The following is a 24,978-nucleotide window of genomic DNA, read 5'->3' as shown; positions in this document are numbered from 1 at the left end:
CTAGTATTGGATGGGAATACTCTTCAGAGGGTACTACACAAGTATAGGAGGTATCCTTATGAATCAGCGCGTGAGGAAAAGCTTTCTGGAGGCTTTGTGAGTGAGCCAGGAGTTAACTGTGTGAGAGAAGGAAGGAAGGGGTTCATCAGAGCGAGTAGCGAGTGCCCAGGCCTGGAGGCCAAAACAGCATGGCACGTGAACGGTGCTACCACAAGTTCCAAGCGGCTAGAGCAGAGTGGGCCTGTGTGAGAGTTGGAGGAGAGGAGGGCAGGGTTAGGATTTTACATGACCTTTTGTGTGTTAAGACATTTGGACTTTGTCCTGCAGGCTGCTGGGGGAACAGGGGTTTGAAGGATTTCGATCAGGAGCTTAATTAAAATGTTCAGATTTTTGCGGCACCTGGGTGGCTCGGTCAGTTAAGCATCTGACTTCGGCTCAGGTCAAGATCTCACAACTCATGAGTTCGAGCCCCACATCGGGCTCTGTGCTGACAGCTCAGAACCTGGAGCCTGCTTCACATTCCGTGTCTCCCCTCTCTCTGCCCCTCCCCCGTGCTCGCTCGCTCGCTCTCTGTCTCTCAAAAATAAACACTGAAAAAATTTTTTTTAACGTTCAGATTTTTGTTTCAGAAAGAGCATTCTGGTAGCGCTGGAAAGGATTGATTAGATCGGGGCTCCAGGCTAGAGACAGGGAGACCACCTAAGAGGTTACCAACCCAGGAGAGAAACAGTACTTCGATTATGAAGCAGTGGGTCTAGAAACCATAAAGATGAGCTGAATTTGAGAGATGTGAAAGAAGTCGGACCTCTGGCACTAGGTGACCGACTAGGTGGGGAGGCAGATGGTAGCCAAGGATGAGTGTCAGCTGTCCAGATTGGGTAACTGGCTAGGTGTTGAATGGTCACTTATGGAGATATTTGTATCACCTACCCACAACCCTGCCTCTCTCTTTTGAGCCGCCTTTTTTTTTTTTTTTTTCAGTTTTTCATCTTTTTTTTTTTTCTTTTTAAGTTTATTTATTTATTTTTGAGAGAGAGAGAGCAAGCAGGGGAGGGACAGAGAGAAAGAATCCCAAGCAGGCTCTGCACTGTCAGCACTGAGCCCAACATGGGGCTCGAACCCACAAACTGAGATCATGACCCGAGTCAAAATCAGACAGTTAACCAACTGAGCCACGCAGGTGCCCTTTGTGAGCCTTCTTTAATGGCATTACCATCCATAAGTTCCTTTTCTAACTCAGTCAGAAAATACTCCATTACTTATTTTTTTCCTTACCCACATATGAAATTAGTTATAAATTTCTATCCACGCTTCCTCCACCTACAAATGCCCACGGAATCCGTCCCCTCGTTCCCCATTGTCACTCACGTTATCTAGGTCCTGAATACCCATTTAAATGTTTGCTGTAGCCTCCTAATTGCTTTTCTGGTCTGTACCCAGTTCATTTTCTCTGCCGTCCCCAGCTTTTTGTCAAAATAATAGATCTGATGCCATTTTGTGGTTTAAAATCTTCCAGTGGCTCCTTGTCACCTGCAGGATAAGGTCCTTCCTGATCTTGCCTCATCTTACCTTTTTAACTCCGCTCTAATTCCCTGGTGCCTATGTATCCTACTTGCCTTACCGAACGTAGGTCTGTCCTTACCCTACGGTATCTATCACTCCCGTGCCTTCGTCTTCGGTGTCTGCTTTGCCGGCAGCGCCCTCCCTGCCCCATTTCCTCACGGGGCTGAGCCCGGCTCATCCTTCGGGATTCAGTACACACACACACACACACACACACACACACACACACACACACACACAAGGATTCAGTTCAAATCTCTTCTCTTCTCTTATTATCTTCCTTGAATCAAGCAGGCAAAATTGTCCCTGATTTGTGTTCTGACAGAACATTACAGGTCCTTTGACACTGTTATTACTTACGAGTTTGTCTCACTGGTTAGACTCTAGGCTGATTTAAGGCAAAAAAGTGTACTTCCCAGATTTTAGTGTCCTTGGAACCTGACCTGGTGCCTTACTGTGGTGGGCCCGAATCGGTGTTGGATTCCTGCTTCTGTGCTTCGTTCCTGCCCTCCTTTATCTGGATGCCTGCGGTGCTCCCTTCTTTCTATTCAAAGCTTGCCCAGTCTTCAAGGCCTACTTCCTTCATGAAGCTTTCCCTGACTAATGTAGCGGTACAGATTTTAACCACTTTGCTTTAGGGAAAAGGGTTTGCTTTTATTAGTTTAATTCCCCATAAGGTTTCCAGACATCGACGACCACTAAAAACGGGAACTATTTGCACCACCTTGTGTTATGCTTATTTCAACAACCCTACCGACAGACTTCCTTAACTATGTCCATCCACCGCACCCCATCCCCCAAAAGACCCAAGTAACTCCCGATCTTGTTTGAAAACAGTCCTTTTAAATAAGGAGTGTAGTATTTCTTTGACACCAAAGTAGTGACCCCTGGAGTACTGTGCTTTTTTCCTGTGGCAGTGGAGTAGCATTTGTATCTGTTGTCTTCAGGAAAAGATTGGTGCTCCTTCGCTTTGGTCATTCTATTTGGAGACCGTTAGAAGGATCCTCTACTTCATATGCCTTTGGAGTGTGGTATCTGCTATTATCTTTGAACCTAGCGTTAGCTGCAGTGAGGGGCAGTATACACGGCGTAGCTTATTCATTTTTTTATTTTCCTGATGTGTGTGTTCTTTCCTCTTTTCTCGTGATAGTGATATATTTATTTTTCCACCTGCATCCTCATTTTCGTTAGCATTCATGTAAAATAGAATACCCAAAAGTACCTATTGTACAGTTGGGCATACAGACCAGCACACCCAAGATCACGGACCTGCTCATTGGTCATGCCATGCCTAGAATTCTGCCTCTTATGCTCTCCATTCCTGTTGATTTTCAAAAGTAGCTCCGTTGAAGTAAGGAAGAAAGGAAGAAGGCATGCCTCGTTTGCTCCATTACGCTAGAGATTTTGTAAAATCTCTCCTTGACACTAGGTGTTGTAACTATGCGGTTTACCTAGAAATGGGTGCTTTTCTTGGGTTAAATCTATGTTTGGTGTGCTTGATTAGTGGAACATTAGTATGGGTGTTCTAGCATTTAACTGCTGCTTTGAATTTTTCAGAGATTGTAGGGGAGGAAAAAGTTCGCTCTACTCTCTGAGGTTCTGCAGCCAGGATTTTGCAGCTAGGATCCGTGAATAACCTGACAAAAGACAGATTCGTAGGAGAAACAGTTTATTATACATGCATATGGAGGCCCTCATAGAAGAATAGTGAATACCTAAAGAAGCAATTAGACCCAGGGGCTCATACATCATTTTGACAAAAGCAGTAAGTTTGTGGAGAAGTGACAACACAAAGGAGGTGAGGGGTTGGGCTTTAGGTATAGTAAATTGTGACCAGGTAAAAATCTTGGGGGAAACTAATGGAAGATGAAGATTATTTAGTACTGTCTCCAGAGGTAAGCTTTATTCTCCCATTCCTGGCAAAGAAGAGGTGAAGGGGAGATACCTTCACAAAGAGAATTTCATGCTCTGCTTTCAGGTAGAAGCGGGGAGAGCAGATACCTTTTCTTGTGTCTGTTTCTTTTCAGTTGCCTTCAGCTCACAATAATCTTTATGCAAAGGGAATATTTGAGGTCACACAATCTGATCTCCTTCAAGATTATTTGGACATAAAACTTGGATTAAGGGGGGGTGAGAGGTAATTTTTGTGAAATTGTACATGTATAGCATTTTATTAAAAATATGCATTGGTTTAGCTTTGGTTCAGTCAACAACAATTATTACATTTCTACAGTGTGTTAGGCACTGAAAATATAAAGGAGCTATGGACAGTTCCTGTCAAGGAGCCCTGTGTGGCAAAAAACTGGTATCAATGGTGATAATATATGTCCAAAGCAGAATTAAGTATCATTTTCCCTAGATAGCCCCTCCTTTGATAGTGTACTTGATGTCAGTTAATTAACACCCGTATCTTCCCCGAGTTAGAAACTGTGTTCACTGTTTAGTCTTCTCTCCCTTCAACGTTTGCTCATTCATCAAATCCCGCCCACTTGATCTCAGAAATGTCTTTGGAATCTGGCCATTCCTTTCATTTCCACTGTTATAATCTGGGCCTTTATCTCTTACTTGGACCATGATAGTTATTCTCCCAGATTCCAGTCTTTCATCCTCATTGCTAACAGAATTACTTTCCTATAAAACACATCTGATCATGTTCCTTTCCTGTTTAAGTACTGCTTTTAGTTCTCTCTTTTTTTCCTACAGATTTAAGTCCAAATTCCTTAGTTTGGCTCAGTCTTTCAGAGATCAGCCTGACCTCAGCTGTCATTGTTATTTTTCACCCTTCCCTCTCGCAAACCTTATGTTCTGAACTCACTCGGTTGTTCATTGTTGCCCCAACAAAAATGTCAAACCCTTTGTTGATTGAGTATATTTACTATTCGCCTTTGCCTGGCCAATTCGTTTAAGAGTCAAGTCTCCTCGCTTGAGCATTTCTTGCTTTGCCCAGTGCATAAGTATTCATATACTCCCTCACTGTCCTCATGATACTTTGCTCATATTTCTTTTAAAGGCACTCACTATATAATACATCAGTTTATGTAACAACAGCTAACATTTTATGAGCCCTTATTCTGTGCCATGTACTTTGCTAAGTGCAGTTGATATCTTATCTCGTTTAACCTCACAATAGCCCTGGTACTGTTGTGAGGTACTGTTAAGAGTCCTGTTTTACAGATGAGGAAGGCTGAGAGATGTTAAGCAACTCACCGGTTTCACACAGTTGGTATATCGCGTCAGAGTTAGAACCCATCTCTGACCTGTCTTGGGAAAAACTTATGCTGTTAACCATTATGCTCCACTGATTGTCATTGTAAGGTCTAGCACTGTGTCTTCATTTAGTCCATAAATATTTATTGAGGGCTTACTATGTATTCATCAGTGTTGTAGGAAATCGAGGCTATATAGTAGTGAGCAAAAGAGACAAAAATATCTTTTGTGAAGCTTAAATTTTAGTGGTGGGAGACAGAGAAACAAAATACATAGTTTTGTGATTATTAGAAAGTGGTAAGTTTCGTAGATGAAAATAAAGCAGATAAAGTGAGGTAACAGGGAATAAATAAGGTGGGTGAGCAAAGCTTCACCCAGAGGTGGTCATTTGAGCAGAATCTGAAAGAAGTGAGGGAGTGATCATGTGGCTGTCTTGCATTCCAGGTAGAGGGAATGGCAAATGAGTTCTGGTGTGTTCCAGAAACAGCATTATTGGGGGGATGGGGGATGGGTGAAATAGGTGATGGGGATAAAGGAGTGCACTTGTTGTGATGGGCACCGAGTGATGTATGGAACTGTTGAATTATTGTACACCTGAAACTAACATAACACGGTATGTTAACTAACTGGAATTAAAATAAAAACTTAAGCCAAAAAAACCCAAAAAAAACCATGAAGAGCATTGAGGCCTGAGTAGCCAGAGCTAGTGAGCAAAGGGGGAAGGTAGTAGAAAATGAAGTCACAGGGGTGCCTGGGTGGCTCAGTTGGTTGAGCGGCTGACTTCAGCTCAGGTCATGATCTCGAGCTTGGTGAGTTCGAGCCCCGCATCGCACTCTGTGCTGACAGCTCAGAGCCTGGAGTCCGCTTTGGATTCTGTGTCTCCCTCTCTCTCTGCCCCTCCCCAGCTCACACTCTATCTCTCTCAAAAATAGACATTAAAAAATGTATTTTTTAATTAAAAGAAAAGAAAAAATGAAGTCACAAGAGGTGTGGAGGGGCAGTCGATTTGCAAGCCAATGCAAAGACTGTGTCTTTTACTCTGAGAAAGATGGAAGCCAGTGAAGGGTCTTTGAACAGAGAATATGACATAATCTGATATATTGTAAAAGGTTCCTTCTGGCTTTTAAGTACTGAGACTAGATCATAAGAAGGTAAGAAGTGTCTTATTTTGTTATCTCAGATAATTAACACAGTTATCTGGTATATAGTCAATGTAATAAATATCAAAAGGCTTACAAGTTTTCATAGCAGTCCAGCTTTAAAATGACATTTTTAGATAACCAGGATATTTGAATATGGATTAGACATTAGATGATACGAATGATATTTTTTAGGTGTGATAATGGCATGGTAGTTATATTTAAAAGAGCGCTTATTAGTTGGAAATACATAAAGCCCATGAGCATTTACTGGTAACAACAGTGTTTAGGTCTTGCTTTAAGTGTTGCAGCAAAAATAAACAAAACTTAAAAGTGGGAGAGTGCTAAAACAACATGAGTAAGATACTGATAATCATTAAAGCAGGTGATGTATGTATGGGTTTGTTATACCATTTATTACATTATTCTGTTTCGGTGTATGTTTGAAATGGCCATAATAAAGTTTTATATATGTTTATATGGAGATATAAATATATGGTGATTTAGAAGGTCTAAATCTCTCTCTAGGTGTAGATATCTATAGAGAGATAGATAGATAGATAGATAGATAGATAGATAGATAGATAGATAAAATACATTTTACTTGGTGATTCTACCATTAATAATTTTACCTTTAAAAACCTATCAGAAAGAAATCACCAGATAGGGGTACGTGGCTGACTTAGTCGGTAGAACATAGGACTCTTGATCTGGGGGTTGTGAGTTCAAGCCCCACATTAGGTGTAGAGATTACTTAAAAATAAAATCTTTGGGAAAAAAATGCTAAATTATTACTAGTAGTCATCTCTAGGTGGTAGGATTTTAGGTCATTTTTATTTGATTCCTTATACTTCTCTGTATTTCTAAAATTCTGTTTAGTAAATAGGCCCGCTTTTATTAAAACAAATAACAGAAGATGCTGTTAAAGTCTCAGGTTTAAACCTTTTGACTATAATACCTTTTGTATTAAGATAAATAATAAAATCGGGGTAAAGGTTTATGTTCCAGGATGTTCACTGAATTGCCGTTTATGCTAGCAAAAAGTTGGAGATGTCTAAATGACCAACAAGTCGGAGCGTGATTAAATTATGGCACATGCATATGCAGCTAGTAAATGTTTTCAGAGAGTGAAATACCTAGGATGCTCGTGGTATAATAAAAAGAAGACAGTGAATCTTGTGCACAGTGATTTCAGTGAATGTTTGTTTACAACGGAAAGATGAAGGCAATCAAAATGTTAGCAGATTGTTGTTTTAATTTTAGTTTCTCTACTTCCCGTGCTTTCTCAGCAGTCTCTATTGGGCATGTATTTACAGTCAAAGAATTTATTTAAGTCATTTGGAAAGACATACAGAATATAAGGAGAAGAAAAGGGACATCTGAGGAGAAAAATAAGATCTGGAATCACTGCTAGAGGAATTCTGCCGAGAAGTTCCTGAAATGGAAGTGATTCTTAAGCAGAATGCCGAATTTTATGCAAGAGGGCAGGCCCGTTGGGTGTTCTGTATTCGAGGCGCGCTCGCTAGGCCGGCAGCACAGTTCGAGGGCGCGGCTGGAGTCCTGCAGGAGTGGGAGTTCCTGGCGGAAGGTCAGGGCATGGGTTGCAGCTGCTCTGCCTCCACAGAGGATAGGAGGAGGTTTTTATTATACACCGTAAAGTTCTAGACACACAGTAGCGGGAGTTTTTATCTGTTCTCACGGCCACCGTCCTAGTTTAAGCCCTCATTGTGTTAGGTACACTTTACCGACGGCCCTTCCTGCCTCCGCTCTTTCTCCATACCGTCTGTTACCTTCTTGCCCAGCTTCCTCTTTCTGAAGCGCCAGTCACCTCGTGTGATTTTTTTTCTTTTCAGAAACCTGTGCTGGCTCTCCCCATCGCCTTAGAATGTTTGAACTTTTCAGCCGCAAATCCGAGGCTCTTTACAGTCTGTTCCCAGAGTACCTGTCCGCTCTAGTCCCACGCCGTGTCTGCACGCACTCTTCCTCCGTCCCCGTCATCCCGCCCCCTTCCGTAAATACGCGCAGCTTATCGCTAAGAGCTCCATGTTTTGGCTCAGGCTACATCCTCGACAACATTTGAGGGGCGATCTCTGAACTTAGAGTTGTATTTCTGCTTTGGTTCTGCTGTTTACAGGTGGCCGTGTGTCCTCTAATATGTTATCCTGACCTCTCTGAGCCTCGGGGTTTTTTTCTTAATTTCTTCATCTTCATAATGTTAATATACCTCCTTGACAGAGTCATTAGGATTCATTCAGGTAATGAATACAAAAGCATGTTGTAAACTAAATGCGTGGCACACATGTATGGCATTATTTTCTACCTACCTCTGTCAGGATGCTTTTGACTTCAAATAACAGAAATCCAACTGAAAATGGCTTAAACAATGAGGAAGCAAGTCTGGAGGTAAGGCGGTTCCAGGGTTGGTTAATTCCACAGCTCAGTAATGTCGCCAGGGTTCTACCGTCCTCCTGCTTTGCTCTTGGTCTGCCTTTCTTGGGTCTGTTCCCCTCACGGTGGTAAGATGGCAACTACAGTCTCAGGTGTCACACGGACAGCAGTGTTCAGAGGCAGGAGCGTCCCTTTAGTGTGGCCCTTTTTAAGAGTGAGGACATCTTTCTAGAAACGTCCCCCTATCTTCCCCCTCACTCCCCTCAATGAACTTGCCCTCCTGCCTAATTGACAAAAATGGTAGCGCATGCCCATGCCCAAACCGGTCTTCACTGGGAAAGGGAATGAGCTCATCGTGACTAGCTCAGACCAAGCATGATTCACACCCTGGGGCTGGCTCCCACCTCTCCTGAGGGAACAGATGCTCAGAAAAGGACAAGGCAGGGGCTCTGTCAGGGAGGGAAAGATGGTGACAGCACAGTGTCTTCAGGGACGATCCTGTTTCATTAGGACAGGGAGGCGAATAAGCGGTCAGTAGGAGGTTCATCGTAAAGGGGAGTTTGTTTTCGGTAGATCGAGATTTCAGTCAGGCAGCATACAGAATGCCGAGAGAACGGATGGGGTGGGACGAGTACGAAGCCTCTGTTTCTCCACTTATAACATTTGTCTTTGTGTCTAAATAGGTGTGCGGTGGAGCCGACGAAGACCCTGATGACAAAAATGCACCATTTCGGCAGCGGCCGTTTTGCAAATACAAAGGACACACTGCTGATCTCCTTGACCTTTCATGGTCCAAAGTAAGAAATTCTTAGTCGAAGTGTGTATGAATCCTATGTAACTATGACTTTAGGATAAAAACAAATGTTTTATCTGTATGATTGTCACACTGTCGAGTGATTGTATTTACTTCCTGGAAGTTATCGATTAAAAGAGGAGAAACATAAAAAAAAAAAAAAAAAAAGAAACATCACATTAGGCAAATAAGAAAATGTTTATATTACTTAACAGTTTCTGTCTGGATCTGTCTACACACTTGTACTTTTTGCTTCTCTTACAAAGTAATTTTGCAAAGTATTCTCTGCAAAATGGATACGACTTTCGACTTTCGCTGCGAAGGTGAAGTCCGATTTATCTAATCAGGACTGCTTTGGCTAATCTGCTATATTTGTTAAATCATTAAGTTTGCAAATATATGAATCTTTGATAAGGCATTGTTTTATGTTTTCTTTTTTCCTTAGAGCAAAATTATTTCAGAAGTAGAGGGCCTATTTTGCCACGGAACAAATATCTGCGCAGTTTTGCAAAAATTTAAAGATACTTCAAATTTTATTGAACATGTTTAAAGCATGAAACAGTGTTTTGAATTTTTGCGTAATACCTTACCCTTCCTTCGTATTAAAATTTGTCAGTAATCAGGATCTAAAATATATTTAGAATATTGAAAAGCCTTAAACTGAGAAAAGTCAACGGAGTAAACGGAATACTATTAGAGATACCAGTGTTGCCCATATATTTTCACTGTGTCAGGAGAACCTCACGTACCACAAAGTTACTGCTGGTTTCCTTAGGCAAGTCAGGCTTTCTCAGAGCTCCAGCTTTGAATCACTCCATTTATGAATTGCTACTCCTGCCATACTTGTTTACATGTTCTGGATGCTTTTCAAAAACCATCTGTCATAATGTCTTTCTCTAACTCGGAAGAAGTTTAGACCTCACCTGGTAGTCTGGTTTTAAACTGAGCCCTGATTGTGTCTTTATACTCCTCCCCAACCCTGTGTGAAATCTGAGTTGTCAGAGATGGAAATCTAAAGTGTCCTTAATCTGATAATCACATTCATCTGGGATAAGAAGTACAAAGCACATAATTGGGAACCTTGCACTCCTTTTATTTTCTTAAAGCAACCCAATATTTTGTACGGGTGTAATGCTGACTGGAAGAAATTAGATCTCCATTGACCACTTATCCGTCAGGGTTCTCCAGAGTCACACACCCAAGAGAACATATATGCATAAGGAGATTTATTTTAGGGAATTGGATCGCTCAGTTGTGGGTGTAGCCAAGTTGAAATCTGTAGGGCAGTCTGGCAGGCTAGAAATTCAGCAGGAGTCACTCTGGGATCATAAGGCAGAATTTCTTTTCCAGGAAACTTTTTTGTTCTTAAGGCCTTCATCTGTCTGTCTGGATGTTCTTCTCTTTAACTTTCTTTTTTACCTGTTTACTCATGCACATTTCTAGGTATTATTTACAACAGGATTGTAAGACATTCCAGAGTAGGGACCAGATTTTATTTTACTGTTGTTTCTCTTCAGGATCTAGCGTAATCAGTATTTATAGTGGGTTTTCTACGTCTTGAAGACTTACTTTGTGCCAGGTAATGAGAATTACCTTGTTAATTCTTACAGTAACCTGTGAGGTAGATGGTATTTCATTTTGCTTAAAAAATTTTTTTTTCACGTTTATTTTTGAGAGAGAGAGAGACAGAGTGTGAGTGAGGGAGGGGCAGAGAGAGGGAGACACAGAATCCGAAGCAGGCTCCAAGCTCTGAGCTATCAGCACAGAGCCCGACGCAGGGCTCGAACTCACAGACTGTGAGATCATGACCTGAGCTGAAGTCAGACACTTAACTGACTGAGCCACCCAGGTGCCCCTATGGTACTTCATTTTGTAGTTGAGGAGGCTGGGTCTCTGACCCATCTGACACCACAAAACTAGCTATAGGTAGAACTTAGGTTTGAATCTAATTTCTTTGACTTCTGAAGATCATGAAATTCAAGAAAATTATTTAATTTCACTTATTCAATAAGTATTTACTGAACAGAACTTGGCATAGTGAAACATGTCTTAGCACGTCTCTAGTGTCTTCACTTTTAGGGATGTTTTCATATTTCTTTCATATGCTTAAAGCAATGGACTATTGCAAGAATCAAATAAAATCAACTTAATGAGCAAACCATAGATTTAGGGAATTTTTTTTTTAATATTTCATTTATTCTTGAGAGAGAGAGAGAGCACGAGCAGGGGAGGGGCACAATCTGAAGCAGGCTCCAGGCTCCGAGCTGTCAGCACAGAGCCCGACGCAGGGCTCAAACCCAAGAACCGTGAGATCATGACCTGAGCCGAAGTCGGACACTTTATCGACTGAGCCACCCAGGTGCCCCAGGGCTTTTTTTTAAAGTTTATTTATTTATTTTGAGAGAGAGAACATGCACGAACAGCAGAGGGGCAGAGAGAGAGGGAGAGAGAGAATCCTAAGCAGGCTCTGCACTGTCAGCATGGAGCTTGATGCGGGACTCGAACTTTTAAGAACCATGAGATCATGACCTGAACCAAAATAGTCAGACGCTTACCCAACTGGCACCCCTCAAAGTTCAATTTTTTTAAATTTTTTTTTTTCAACGTTTTTTATTTATTTTTGGGACAGAGAGAGACAGAGCATGAACGGGGGAGGGGCAGAGAGAGAGGGAGACACAGAATCGGAAACAGGCTCCAGGCTCCGAGCCATCAGCCCAGAGCCTGACGCGGGGCTCGAACTCACAGACCGCGAGATCGTGACCTGGCTGAAGTCGGACGCTTAACCGACTGCGCCACCCAGGCGCCCCAAAGTTCAATTTTTTAATTGTACGTTTCATGATCTATTTAAAAACAGGCATACCACACAAAGTGTACACTTTTAAAACTAGCCCCAAATAGCATTTATTTATCATTGCAGTACCTATCTAAATCAGTATTTGCACTTAGTCTTTTTACATTCAAAGATTAAAGATTGTTTATTACTTTTAGTAGATGACAAAGCATCTTGTGGCTTTTTGTTTAAACATGTGTTCTACTTAAGCACTCTGCAGAAGAGTGTAGTGGTTAGAGTCTGGACCTAAGGGCAGACTACGTAGGTTTAAATCTCAGTTTTGCCACCAATGAGCTATGTAGTCTTCGACAAATTATTTAGCATCTGTGCCTCAGTGTTCTCATTTGTAAAAGGGGATAATCATATACCTACCTCATAATATAGTGTTAAGAACAGTCTTTAGCACATTGCAAGTATTCAATAAATGTCACCATTACTTTGGTTTGTTTAGCACCTTTAGGCATACCAAAGAATAGTGTCTCATTTGGGTTTCCTCGTTCAGTATAACTCATAGTTCTCTCCTTAAATAGATTATGTTGAAAAGTTAAAGAATTTCTGCCAGCTGAAGCATTTGATAGATAAATGTTTGGTTCCTGGGTGATGGGGCCATCACAATGCCTAAAGCAGTTACACTACCCTCTTTTACCTTTGAAAATTCTATGATCTATTCTGAGACGTTTGACGATTTCTCTTCTCTCATTTTCTTGCCTGTGGTGTGACAGGTGCACAGTAATTTTTCATTTGCATGCTGCATTATAGGGTAATCTTTTTGAAGGCATTTTAAGTGACAATTAGGGAATTCTGGGGAGTTAAAATTCGCCAGCGTTGCCAATGTCAGGGTAACTGAACTGAAGTGACCATCAAATGAATAGATGCCTTGTATTCATAGCTAAGTTTCCATATATGCGGACTATAATAAGTAAGATACACCTTAGTCCTCTCAGTGCCTAGCAGATTTTTTTTCACCTAGATCATAAGATTCTAATTTCAGAACAGGTAATACAGGAAAGTCTTAGAATCAAAAGAATACGGTATTTAACTGGGAAAAAATGGGATCTTCCAAATGAAATGGGTAATCTTTTTGTTCTTTCTGATGCTAGATATAGCAATAACAAAACTATTGAGATACATAAAACCAAAAGTTTGCTTTTATTATTGTGTATGTAGGTATTTTTTCATAGGGTGATAAAATGATCAATGTCAATTTCTCAATAGAACTACTTCCTGCTTTCTTCTTCGATGGATAAAACAGTCAGGTTATGGCACATTTCCCGAAGAGAATGCCTTTGCTGTTTTCAACATATAGATTTTGTCACTGCCATAGCTTTCCATCCAAGAGTAAGTAATTGTTTATGTATTTTTTTTTGTTGTACTATAAGGAAGGTGAGGGAACCTGGCTTCTCTGGAGGACAGTTGGACTACAGGAAAAAAAAATTATTAACAGCCACATAGTTAAGGACAACTTAATTTAGTGTTTCATTTTGCTTAGAAAGGAAATATTTTGTTAATCTGTATTAGAAGAACTGGAAGTGTTATGGTCCAACTATAAGAATGAAAAGTCATCCCAAATCTTTAATAAGACATGCAGGGTATAAATAAAGAACTCAAGTATTCTATTAAAGGTGAGAGAGATTAGAGACGGAGGAAGAAGAGGAGACAGCAGGTGAATAAATAAGAGGGAAGCATATAGGCAAGAATAGTGGGAGGGGTAGGGTGGGAAGAGACAAAGAGGAAAAGGTTGAAAGAGGCAAAGACCAAAATTCATTACAAGATATACTGAATTCCTGTGTAATGTCTGGAAATACAGTGTGTGTGTGTTTTTTTGTTTTGTTTTTTTATTTTTTTAGTAAGCTCTACGCCCAATGTGGGGCTTGAACTCACCACCCTGAGATCAAGAGTCCCATTACTCTACCGACTGAGCCAGCCAGGCTCCCTGGAAATATTGTTAATCTTTTTTTTAATTAATTTATTTTTAAATTTCTTTTTTTAACATTTATTTATTTTCGAGAGACAGAGCAGGAGCGGGGGAGGGGCAGAGAGAGAGGGAGACACAGACACTGAAGTAGGCTCCAGGCTCTGAGCCATCAGCACAGAGCCCAGTGTGGGGCTTGGACTCACAAACCATGAGACCATGACCTGAGCCGAAGTCGGACGCTCAACCGACTGAGCCACCCAGGTGCCCCTGAAAATACTGTTAATCTTGAGGTCTATCCTTATTCATTTTCAGTGTAGAAAATCCCTATCTTTCCTCTGAAAAAGAAGTATTTGGTACGATTTCAACCAGAGGAGGAAAATTCATCATGGAATTGCTGACCTATCTTATGTTTTTGTAGGATAGAGCCACCAAATGAGTAAGGCTTTAATTACGTTTTGCTCTTCGCAACTAGAAGCACAAGAGGAGTCCTATGTGGTGTCACTCCACTAGCTAGATCGAACTAAATGGAGGCCTTGAGCCGACCTGACTTGCCCTCCCCTACGCGGATGTGTGAATCAACATTTCTAGTCACGTCCTCATCTCTGTATGTTTAACACCCGTTGTCATTTTAATGCAACGTTTCGGTTATATATTCACATTTCTTCCCCTTTTTTCCCAGATTAGGAGAGGACTTTTTTTCTTCCTCAGTATAATTTCCCTCCCTGGGCGGGTTTATGATATGGAGACAGTAATAATTTTGAACCCTTAGAAGACTTTGGTTAAGACCTTTGGCAAATTAAAAATATTTCATCTGTGTTGATACCTTATCCGTTTTGACCATCAGGCTTTTTGAGGCTTCTTTCAGAATAACGCCCCCATCCTGTCATCCAAGGTGCAACAAAAGAATGGCTTTATTCCTGTCCACGACCGTGAGCAAAATCCTTCCCTCACCTCTATTTTAACTATAATGTGTCAGGATGGAAAGAGAGGTATTGGGTGGTGATGGTTATCTATGTAGTACTTTTTATTAAGGTTCCTCTCTAGCCAGTAGTTTTTCTCTTCTTTTATTTGGTTTCTATTTTGGAAACTAAAAAGCCCTAATTCTAAAAATCTACAGATCTGAAGGATTTTTAAGAGGGGCTAGGGAAGGATGGTGTGGTGTTGACATTTTCTTAGGAAATGTGACTCTCTTATGTAATGTTACCTGGAAGGAGGGTAGCAGAATTACAAAAGAAATAGTAAAATGAAGATAACACATGCACACACATGTACACACACACGTACACACACACACACACACACATATACACATGTATATAAATAAAATTCTGAATTATAAGACCAAGATGAAGTATTTTTACTTGTTCTGCTCTTCTACTGGTAGACATTGAGCAGAGCCTACTCTACCATAGCCATAAAGGTGTCCAATCTGCGTAGATTGTTCTTGACAGGCCCTGGGGTGGGTAAGAATAATAGCCTTGAGCAGAGAAGGGAAGGTTTCTTGTTTTGGCATCCCAATTATTTTACTCTTAATTCTTATGTTATCAAAAATTAGACCAGTTTAGTTTAGTGGTAGGCCTGGTTTAGTTTAGAGCAGGGTTTCTCACCCTCGGCACTGTTGACATTTTGAGCTGGATAATTCTTTGTTGTAGAGGGAAGAAAGTCCTGTGCATCGCAGAATGTTTAACCTCTACCCACTAGATGCCAGTAGCCCCCCACCCCCAAGTTGTGACAGTCAGAAATGTCTCCAGACATTGCTTGTTGTCCCCTGTGGAGCCAAAGTGCCCCCTGTTGAGAACCCCTGCTTTGAGACTGAGAATTTGAATACTGAAGTGATTTCCTACTGACACCCTGTCAAAGTTCCCACATAAATAACTGGTTCTGTGGGCTAACCGGCATTACTCTTCTATCCAAGTATTTACATGTATCCCAGAGGGAGGAGGAGGATGTGAACAAACGTATCATTACAGGATAGTTTTTACCCAGGCCTGCTCCTTGAAGTTCCTGCCTGACTCCCTCCCAACCACCACCCCCCACCAGGAAAGTCCCTGGTTAAATAAATTGGAGAACACTACATACTTTATCCCTCCTTTGGAGACTGAGAACGCATGTTAACTGAGAATCCTCTTTAACTTTCTGGAACCCAGAATGTCTCAAACTTACTTGAACCATTCTCCTACACAATATACACACAAAACACATTATCCATTAACATCCATACCTTGGGAAAAGCAGTTTGAGGATGTGATAAAGCAATTAGAAAGTCCTATTTCCAAAGCGAATACTGAAGTTTCTAATTGGTTTGTTTTTTTTTTAATTTTTTAATGTCTATTCATTTTGACAGAGAGAGTGAGACAGAGTGTGAGCAGGGGAAGGGCAGAGAGAGAGGGAGACACAGAATCCGAAGCAGGCTCCAGGCTCTGAGCTGGCAGCACAGAGCCTGATGTGGGGCTCCAACTCACGAACCACGAGATCACGACCCAAGCTGAAGTTGGACGCTTAACCGACTGAGCCACCCAGGCGCCCCTCTAATTGTTATTCTTAGTGAATAAAATAATGTTTGCTTGAGGGCGCCTGGCTGTCTCAGTCGGTGGACTGTATGACTTTTTTTTTTTTTTTTTTTTAAATTTTAGAGAAAAAGCAGGGGGGAGAGAGAGAGAGAAGCAGGTTCCATGCTGAGCCCAATCCCACAATCCTAGGATCGTGACCTGAGCTGATATCAAGAGTCGGATGCTCAACCAACTGAGCCCTCTTTTTTTTTTTTTTTAAAGTTTATTTATTTTGAGAGAGAGAGAGCATGCCTGAGCAGGGGAGAGGCAGAGAGACAGAGAGGGAGAGAATCCCAAGCAGGCTCCACACCGTCAGCGCAGAACCCATTGCAGGGCCCGAACCCACAAACCGTGAGATCATGACCTGAGCCGAAATCAAGAGTCAGACGCTCAACCAAATGAGCCACCTGGGTGCCCCTCAACCAACCGAGCCCTCTTGATCTCCTCAGGGTTTGAATTCAGGCTCTACGTTGAGTGAGATTACTTAAAAATCTTAAAATAATAATAATAATAATGCTTGAAGAATAATATTTTTTCAATGGGATCTACATTTTTTTTTTAATAATTTTTTTTAATGTTTATTTATTTATGAGAGAGACAGCACAAGCAGGGGAGGGGCAGAGAGAGAAGGGGGACAGAAAGTCCAAAGCAGGCTCTGTGCAGGCAATGGAGAGCCCAACGCGAGGCTTGAACTCAGGAACCATGAGATCATGACCTGAGACGAAGTCAGACACTCAACCGACTGAGTCACCCAGGCGCCTCAGGATCTACATATTTTCAACATTATTTCCTAATAGGCTTTATGTTTTGATTCACTAATGAATTTTTCTTGATCTGGTAAAACCAAAGCTTTTTCTTTTGCCACATTTTTAGGATGACAGGTATTTTCTGAGTGGGTCATTGGATGGAAAGCTCCGCCTTTGGAACATACCTGACAAAAAAGTGGCTTTGTGGAATGAAGTAGACGGTCAAACAAAATTGATCACAGCTGCGAATTTCTGTCAGAATGGCAAATACGCAGTAATTGGGACATATGATGGCAGATGTATTTTCTATGATACTGAGGTAAATGATTATCTTGTATAAATTACATAATGGAATACTTAGTGGTTTTATATAAACTTGGTGTATCCTCTCTGGGCTTTATAAATCGGGGCCAATAACACCATGTCTGTCTACAAGTTGGATCAGATGATCTTTGAGGTTCCTTCTTATTCTCGTGTTTTAAATTTGTGATTTCTTTTTAGCATTTGAAATACCACACACAAATACATGTCCGATCTACCAGAGGACGCAACAAAGTTGGAAGAAAAATTACTGGCATTGAACCTTTACCCGGAGAAAATAAGGTAATAAGTATTCAAAACCATCTCTCTTCACACTATATATAGACTCCTGAAAACTCTTACTACGTGGGCTTAAGAATATATTTTCTCTCATGTGAAATACAGCATTTTGTAGTTGTGAGGTATATTCTCGCTATATATGTGTACGTAATACCGTTTTTGGTTATACCTTAACGTAGATTAAAAGATGATATTTTTGGGGCGCCTGGGTGGCTCAGTCGGTTGGTCGTCCGACTTCGGCTCAGGTCACGATCTCGCGGTCCGTGAGTTCGAGCCCCGCGTCGGGCTCTGGGCTGATGGCTCAGAGCCTGGAGCCTGCTTCCGACTCTGTGTCTCCCTCTCTCTCTGCCCTCCCCCGTTCATGCTCTGTCTCTCTCTGTCTCAAAAATAAATAAAACGTTAAAAAAAAAAAATTAAAAAAAAAAAAAAGATGATATTTTTAACTTTTTCTTTAATTTATTTTTAGATACTGGTAACCTCAAATGACTCCAGAATCAGACTATATGATCTTAGAGATTTGTCACTGTCCATGAAGTATAAGGGTTATGTCAACAGTAGCAGCCAGATCAAAGCAAGTTTCAGGTAAATCGTCAATGAAAAATTCCCAAAAGAGCTAGACTATTTCTCCCCTGCTCCCATATTTTCTTTGATCTGTGCCTTATGTTTAGTTTCTTCGCACTTTTACAACTGCTGTCTCTTGTTATTATCATTCAGTACTTACCTTATCCACCTGTTTAGTAGATACAGTTAGAATTGCCCCTATTCTGCTGTCAAAGAAACCCAGACTCGGAAAATTAAGTAACTGGTCTAAAGTTACTGCTTAGTGGCAGCGCTAGGATTAGAAGACTCCCAGCTCTGGAATTTGTGCATCTGTACTTTATTATGTAAGCTTTTTAAGAGGAAGTTTATCTGCCACCCACCCATGGTCTTTATCCTTTTAGGTACTGAAGCTAATAAGGCATTTTAACACCCTAAAGTACAGTATCCTGTATTTACGCCTTTGCATGACAGTATTATTTGAACTCTTAATTTGGGGTCTGGAGACTCTCCTGGAAGAACTGCCTCTTCTTCCTTAGAGCCCTCTTTCTTTCAGCCCTTTTCTTCACGGTTCTCCTTTCTTCTTGAATTACCCAGTAATTACCGGGAAATGTAACTGGTAAAGCATTCTCCTCTCTTTCCTGTCTCACGTGGGCGTTTCTCCCAGTGTGGGTTAGCTAGCAGCACAGTTACCTAGAGCTTTAACGAAAATCCTCACGCCTCTGGCCTCCGTGTCAAACCTGCATGTTCGGATCCTCTGGAGTGAGACTAGGAGTCTATATTTCAACACGCTCTCTCGGGTGTTTGCTTAGGTGTTTTCAAGGAGGAAGCACTCATAGAGGGAAACTTAAAAAAAATAAATCCAAACTGAGGTTTTTTTCTTTCTTTCCCAAATCTAGCCATGATTTTAGTTACCTTGTCAGTGGCTCAGAAGATAAGTATGTTTATATCTGGAGTACTTACCATGACCTCAGCAAGTTTACTTCAGTCAGGAGAGACCGTAATGACTTTTGGGAAGGTATTAAAGGTAAGTAAATGCCTACTTTTGTGTGACTTCTTAAGCGAATAAAGTTAAAGTGGAGGTGTAGTATGAGTAAATTTGTGTAGGCATTGTTTCAGAGACAGTTTGGCAGTCATAACCGCTTTTGCTTTGTATTCGGCTTTGTTTGATTTCTCCATACCAAGGAAGAACCTATACTTGTCTAAAATTTGGGAGGTCATGGAATCTCAGAATTTGTACAGGCATACCTCATTTTTTTGTGCTTCGCCAATACTGCGTTTTTTACAAATTGGGAGGTTTTTTTCAACAGCATTTGCTCACTTTGTGTCTCTCTGTCACATTGTGGTCATTCTTGTAATATTTCAAACTTTTGCTATATTTGCTATGGTGAACTGATCAGTGATTATGACTCACTGAAAGCTCAGATGATGGTTACTACTTTTTAGCATTAAGCATTTTTTAATTAAGGTATGTACAGTGTTTTTGTAAACCTAATTCTGTTGTATGTTAATAGACTAAGTACATGTAGACATATTTTTTTATATGCACTGGGAAGCCAAAAAAAATCATTTGACTTGCTTTATTGTGATATTTGCTTTATTACAATCGTCTGGAACAAAACCTGCAATATCTCTGAGGTACGCTTGTATGAGGTATTTTTTTTTTTTTAGAATATCCTTTTGTTTTGTTTTTTCAATGTTTATTTTGAGAGAGAGAGAGAGAGAGAGAGAGAGACCACGCACGCACAAGCGGGGAGAGGCGGGGGTGGGGGGAGAGAATGAATCCCAAGTAGGCTCCACACTGTCTGTGCAGAGTCTGACGCAGGGCTTGATCCCTTGAACTGTGGGATCATGACCTGATCCGAAATCAAGAGTCAGCTGCTTAGCCGACTGAGCCACCCAGGTACCCCTACTTTTGGGATATTTCATTTTAAAGGATATTAACATAAACATACACTATTATATTTTTTGCATATGACACTTTTTGTCTTGATGTTTAGAATCAAATTTACGAGTTAATCTGAAGTAAATTTTTTTCCCCAGCACATAATGCAGTTGTTACGTCGGCCATCTTTGCTCCAAACCCAAGTTTGATGTTGTCTTTGGATGTGCAATCTGAAAAGTCAGAAGGGAACGAAAAAGGTGAAGACGCCGAAGTTTTGGATACCATGCCCTCTGGTAGGTACTCCTATTTTGTTTGTCCTACGTTTTCTCTAGCCAGCATTTAGTAGTCTCATTGACCTACATCGGGTATTACGAGGTTTTCATGAGTACAGAGAATACTTCTTATTTACAACGTGATGGTCGTATCCCTTTGTGACTATTTCAGTAACCTGTTGCTTGCAAGTTTTACTTCATTTAAATTTATCTGGGAATTAAAAATGAAAATTTTGAAAGTTCGTAATTTTTTTACGGGCAGTTGTTTCCCTTGGAGACATGCTAACAAGACATACAAATACAAAATTTCTTTATTATCTGCCTCTTCTAGTAGACCGTCCTCTCTGAGAACAGAGACTTGTTATGTCCTGTGTGTTGTTGGAGTGCCGGGGCCTAGCACAGCGCTTGCCTGCTTCTACTTGGTCCTAATAAGCACGTGTTGAACAAATGAATTAAACCAAAATGAAAGCAGTGCTTTTTCTACTTGCCACAAATTTATAGCTTTGTAACTTCTCAGATACATAGCTATTTACAAGCCTTTGCTTTCCTGCGATTTGCAGCATACGCCTAGAGAAATGAGGAGTAATTCCAGTTATATAAAATGATCAGATTAGGAAGTGAAAAGAAACCACCAACAAGTAGTATTAGGTGCCCATTATATAAAAATGGTCCCTGCTAGTCCTTAAGTGTATGGTGAGACCGTTTAAATTTGGACTAGTTGTTAACAAATCTGTATTATTAAGACGAGTTCCAGAACGGTTTATTAAATCCCTTTGTTGTTCTACGGCCTACAACTAGGCCTTTTAGAGACTTTTAAAGACACAACAGAAGGTACAGTGCACAAACGGGGCTTCCTAAAGTATTTGAATACTTCAGAGTTCTCAAGTATTTTTACTTCATTTAATCTCAGGTGGTTTCCCTTGTGGTGTCATTGCACGGTACACTGCACAGAATACAGTATTTCTTCTGTCTGTAAGAGCAGGCATCAACTTCAGCCTAGGACTCCCTTCAGTCACAAGATTTAAAAAGACACCAAGTCAGGATTACCTTTACTAAACCGCCTGTTTGAAAATATTTTTTTTCTTTTTCTTTTGTCTTTTTTTTTTCTCTGAATCAGATCTGGCATTCTCTTTTAAGGCATTTGGGGTTTTTTCTTCTTCTTTTTTTTTCTCTCCCAGTAATACCTTTTTATATAAACTCTATACAACTCCTGTATACATTTCCCTGAAATTTCTGGCTTTTTTTTTTTTTTTTTTTTTTTAATGTTTATTTGTTGAGAGAGGGCAGGATAGGAGCAGAGAGAGAGAATCCCAAGCAGGCTCTGCACTGTCAGCGCAGAGCCTGATACGGGGCTCAGACTCCTGAACCGTGAGATCATGACCTGAGCCCACATCAAGAGTCCCGACCCTTCACTGACTGAGCAACTACCCAGGCACCCCGAAAAAGTTTTTAAAAAAACTTTTCAAAACTGCACCATATTGGGGCACCCGGGTGGCCCAGTTGGTTTAAGTGTCCTACTCTTGATCTCAGCTCAGGTCTTGACCTCAGGTTCATGAGTTCAAGCCGTGCATTGGGCTCTGTGGGAGCATGAAGCCAACTTTAAAAAAAAAAACAAAAAAAACCCTGCACCATATTAACAAGGTTCAGTTAACTCACTGGGTCCTTTCTAAAAAGGCACAACTTTTAATGTGTCATACTCAGATTTTGTTTGCCGTTTTGTACCTATTGAGGTAAAATCTAAGAATAAACTCTGAAACTCGTGGTATAAAATCATAAAATAGATCTGATTGCCCTCTCTATTTCTGACATAGTTGGCAATTTACACTTCATTTTTCCTCATGTAGAAAATAGTGACAATACCTAGTTTATAAGGTTGTAATAAAAACGAAAAAGAATGTATAATATATAAAGTGTCTAGCAAAATGCCTGGTGCGTAGACCAGTCATCTTCATTATTGTCATATCTTATAAAGCATTTATCTGTACATGACGAATTATTTTTTCTCTAGCCTTTCTCATGTCTCATATCTCAAGTCCTTTGCTGCTGCTACTGCCGCATGGGACAACTTTGAGATACGCCAAAGGGTGGTAAGGAATGTTCACAGGCTTAGGATGTGTTTTTAGCAAATCTAAATGAAGCCATTTGGTCTTAACTCGTTCTGTGCACAACTTTCCAATTAAAGTTTAGATTATTTTCTTCCTTATTAATCAGTACTTCATAAATCTACGGTTTTTGCCTATGCATAGTAGAGTCGAGAATTTTGTTTGTTAAATGCTTTTTACGGCAAATGAGAGGTAAGCATTTTGCCATTCAGCATAGCTACCTAGCTCTCCAGTACAAACCATAGAGGCAAAAAGTCTCTGTCAGCATTCCCAGAGCGATCGTACGTACTTCATTTCATGGCGATTTCAGTATGTCTGCCTGACAGTGAACCTCACTGTCAACCTCATTAGAGACCCCTGTTAGCAACACACTTGCCCAGCTGATCCCATGCTGCCAGCGTTCCATTTCTGGGGCTGAATCACACAGTAGCCTCTTGCCCTGAAGTGAAGCAATGGGCAGTTTCGAAGCCTCTGCTGCCTGGCAGTAAGTCCAGGCATCCAGCCCCTAGCAACTGTAATCCCCTGCCAGGAAAAGACCAGCTAAGATATGGTATGGGGAAGTGAGCCTCACAGAGGAGGAGAGGTACAGGAGAGTGAAAGGACTACAGGAGCGAGCTAGAAAAGAAAGACCATGGGGCTCCTGGCTGGTCTAGTCAATAGAGCGTGTGACTCTTGATCCTTGGGGTTGTGAGTTCGAGCCCCATGTTGGGTGAAGAGATTACTTAAAATCTTGAAGAAAAAAAAAAAAAAAGACAAAACGTGGGGAAAAGGTGTGGGGTCATGAGCGTGTGACACTTATAATGGCAGGCTCTACATTCCTTTAAAATCAACTAAAAACTTTTTTTTATGCTTTTAAGGTATTCTGAAGACAGATAATACAGAAGTTCTTCTTTCTGCTGACTTCACTGGAGCTATCAAAGTGTTTATTAACAAAAGGAAAAATGTATCTTAATTTGAAATGACATTTAAAATAAACATATTAGTAAGTTTCTATATGTATCAGAACTGAAAAAAATATACTGTTTCAGGCTAACATTTTTTTTTTAATTTTTATTGGGAGTTGTTCAAATATAATATATTTTTTGAGAGGCAGTGTTAATGAGCTCTAAACCCTGGACTGATAGATTAGAAAGAAAAGTGGCTAGAATAACATTGCCAAACATTAGGCTTTATGTTTTGTTATATTTGTGTTTTTGTTATATAATTGTGAACATGCACAGGTTTCTGCATGAAAATATATTAATATATTAATCACATGTGTGTGCCTTTTGGTTACATGCACTAAATCTAACAGAGTTAAATTATTTCAGTGGCCCTTTTGGCCCCTTACAGGGAGGGGGGGAGTCTTGTTTCTAGCTTAAACAATTTCTTTTGCACAGAATTTCATTTTTCAGAGAAGTGGTATTGACTGAGTTACTGTTTTGAAAATGTTATACAGGTTTTCAATAGGTCAACAACCATGTGTAAATGGTTTTTATAAATTTCTCAATTTGGAGACAAGATTTTTTTTGTGGTCTAAATTGTGGACTTAGGGTTCTTTTCTTTGTATGTATATATACATAATTTTTCTTTCTCTTTTTTTCTCTTTTTTTTTCTTTTTGCCTTTTTCTTTCTTTTTCTTTGTTCTTTTTTCTTCTTTTTTTTTTTTTTTTTTTTTTTTTTTTTTTTTTTTTTGCCACACTGGAGCACAATGTTTCTATGTAAAGGATTCTTTTCATTCTTTATCCATGAGCACCAGGCTTTGCTCACTTAAAAAAATTAAGCCGCATTAAGGAGTGAGTCTTCTTTTTTACAATAATGTAAAAATGAACTGTTTACATTTTTTTAAAGCATTGTAGTTTTAAAAATTAAGCTGTTCTGTTTTGTGTTGTTGAATTTGAAAGCCTTTGTAAATATTGATATAATGTACCAATGAAATAACATCTGGGGCAATGGAACCCTGATCATGTTGTTGATGGTTAGCATATGTTTCTGAAAATTAAATATGTATATTAAAAGTTGGTCGCCAAACACTTGTTAAATATGTGACTTTATTTTCTGATGACTTTGGTAAACTGAGCAATGTAAGAAAAACAAGGTCTTGTTTTATGCTTTGATTTTTAGCAAGCAGAAGGTCAGGTTTTAGACCCCGTTATAATGCATTGGCTACATACCTTTAAGAAACATAATAGTTTTTTTCTATTTCTGAATAAGAGTTCATCTGAACGTCTGTGTGTTCTTTATTGCATTTGTTTTCAGTATCTACGTGAGAAGCCAGGGAGCCATGATCCTATCCTTATCAATGAGCATGGTCTTGGAGTGTTCTGGATATTCTAGTTTGCCTTGGTTTCCACTCCCCCCGCCCCCCGTGCTGCTTTCCTCCTCTTTCCGGAGTTATTCTCTCCTCCCTCCCGGCCCTCTCTGCTCACTCTTCTGTACTCTGCCTGACACATGGAGCTGTTACCCCACTGGC

General features: G+C 40.3%; 1 protein-coding gene across 2 annotated transcripts in view; it reads left to right on the top strand.

The window, feature by feature from the left end:
* The window catches only part of WDR44 (WD repeat domain 44), an 81,282-nt gene extending 56,744 nt beyond the window's left edge, over nucleotides 1-24,538 (top strand). Inside the window, exons 13-20 of one of the 2 annotated variants that reach the window (XM_019421904.2) lie at nucleotides 8,981-9,094; nucleotides 13,136-13,258; nucleotides 17,258-17,449; nucleotides 17,632-17,733; nucleotides 18,197-18,312; nucleotides 19,167-19,294; nucleotides 20,311-20,409; nucleotides 23,384-24,538. In XM_019421904.2, coding sequence (XP_019277449.2) covers nucleotides 8,981-9,094; nucleotides 13,136-13,258; nucleotides 17,258-17,449; nucleotides 17,632-17,733; nucleotides 18,197-18,312; nucleotides 19,167-19,294; nucleotides 20,311-20,409; nucleotides 23,384-23,478 — 969 coding nt within the window. In that variant the 3' untranslated portion in view covers nucleotides 23,479-24,538. Of the gene's footprint in view, nucleotides 1-8,980; nucleotides 9,095-13,135; nucleotides 13,259-17,257; nucleotides 17,450-17,631; nucleotides 17,734-18,196; nucleotides 18,313-19,166; nucleotides 19,295-20,310; nucleotides 20,446-23,383 lie in introns of both variants that reach the window. The other variant, XM_019421902.2, reaches the window with a different exon arrangement.
* Nucleotides 24,539-24,978: the final 440 nt, after the last annotated feature.

The sequence above is a fragment of the Panthera pardus genome, unplaced genomic scaffold (assembly GCF_024362965.1).
Source record: "Panthera pardus isolate Hobbes unplaced genomic scaffold, ASM2436296v1 HiC_scaffold_27, whole genome shotgun sequence".
In the NCBI taxonomy this organism is placed as follows: domain Eukaryota; kingdom Metazoa; phylum Chordata; class Mammalia; order Carnivora; family Felidae; genus Panthera; species Panthera pardus.
Note: the sequence above shows the minus strand (reverse complement) of the source record. Positions and strands in the feature narration are given on the sequence as shown.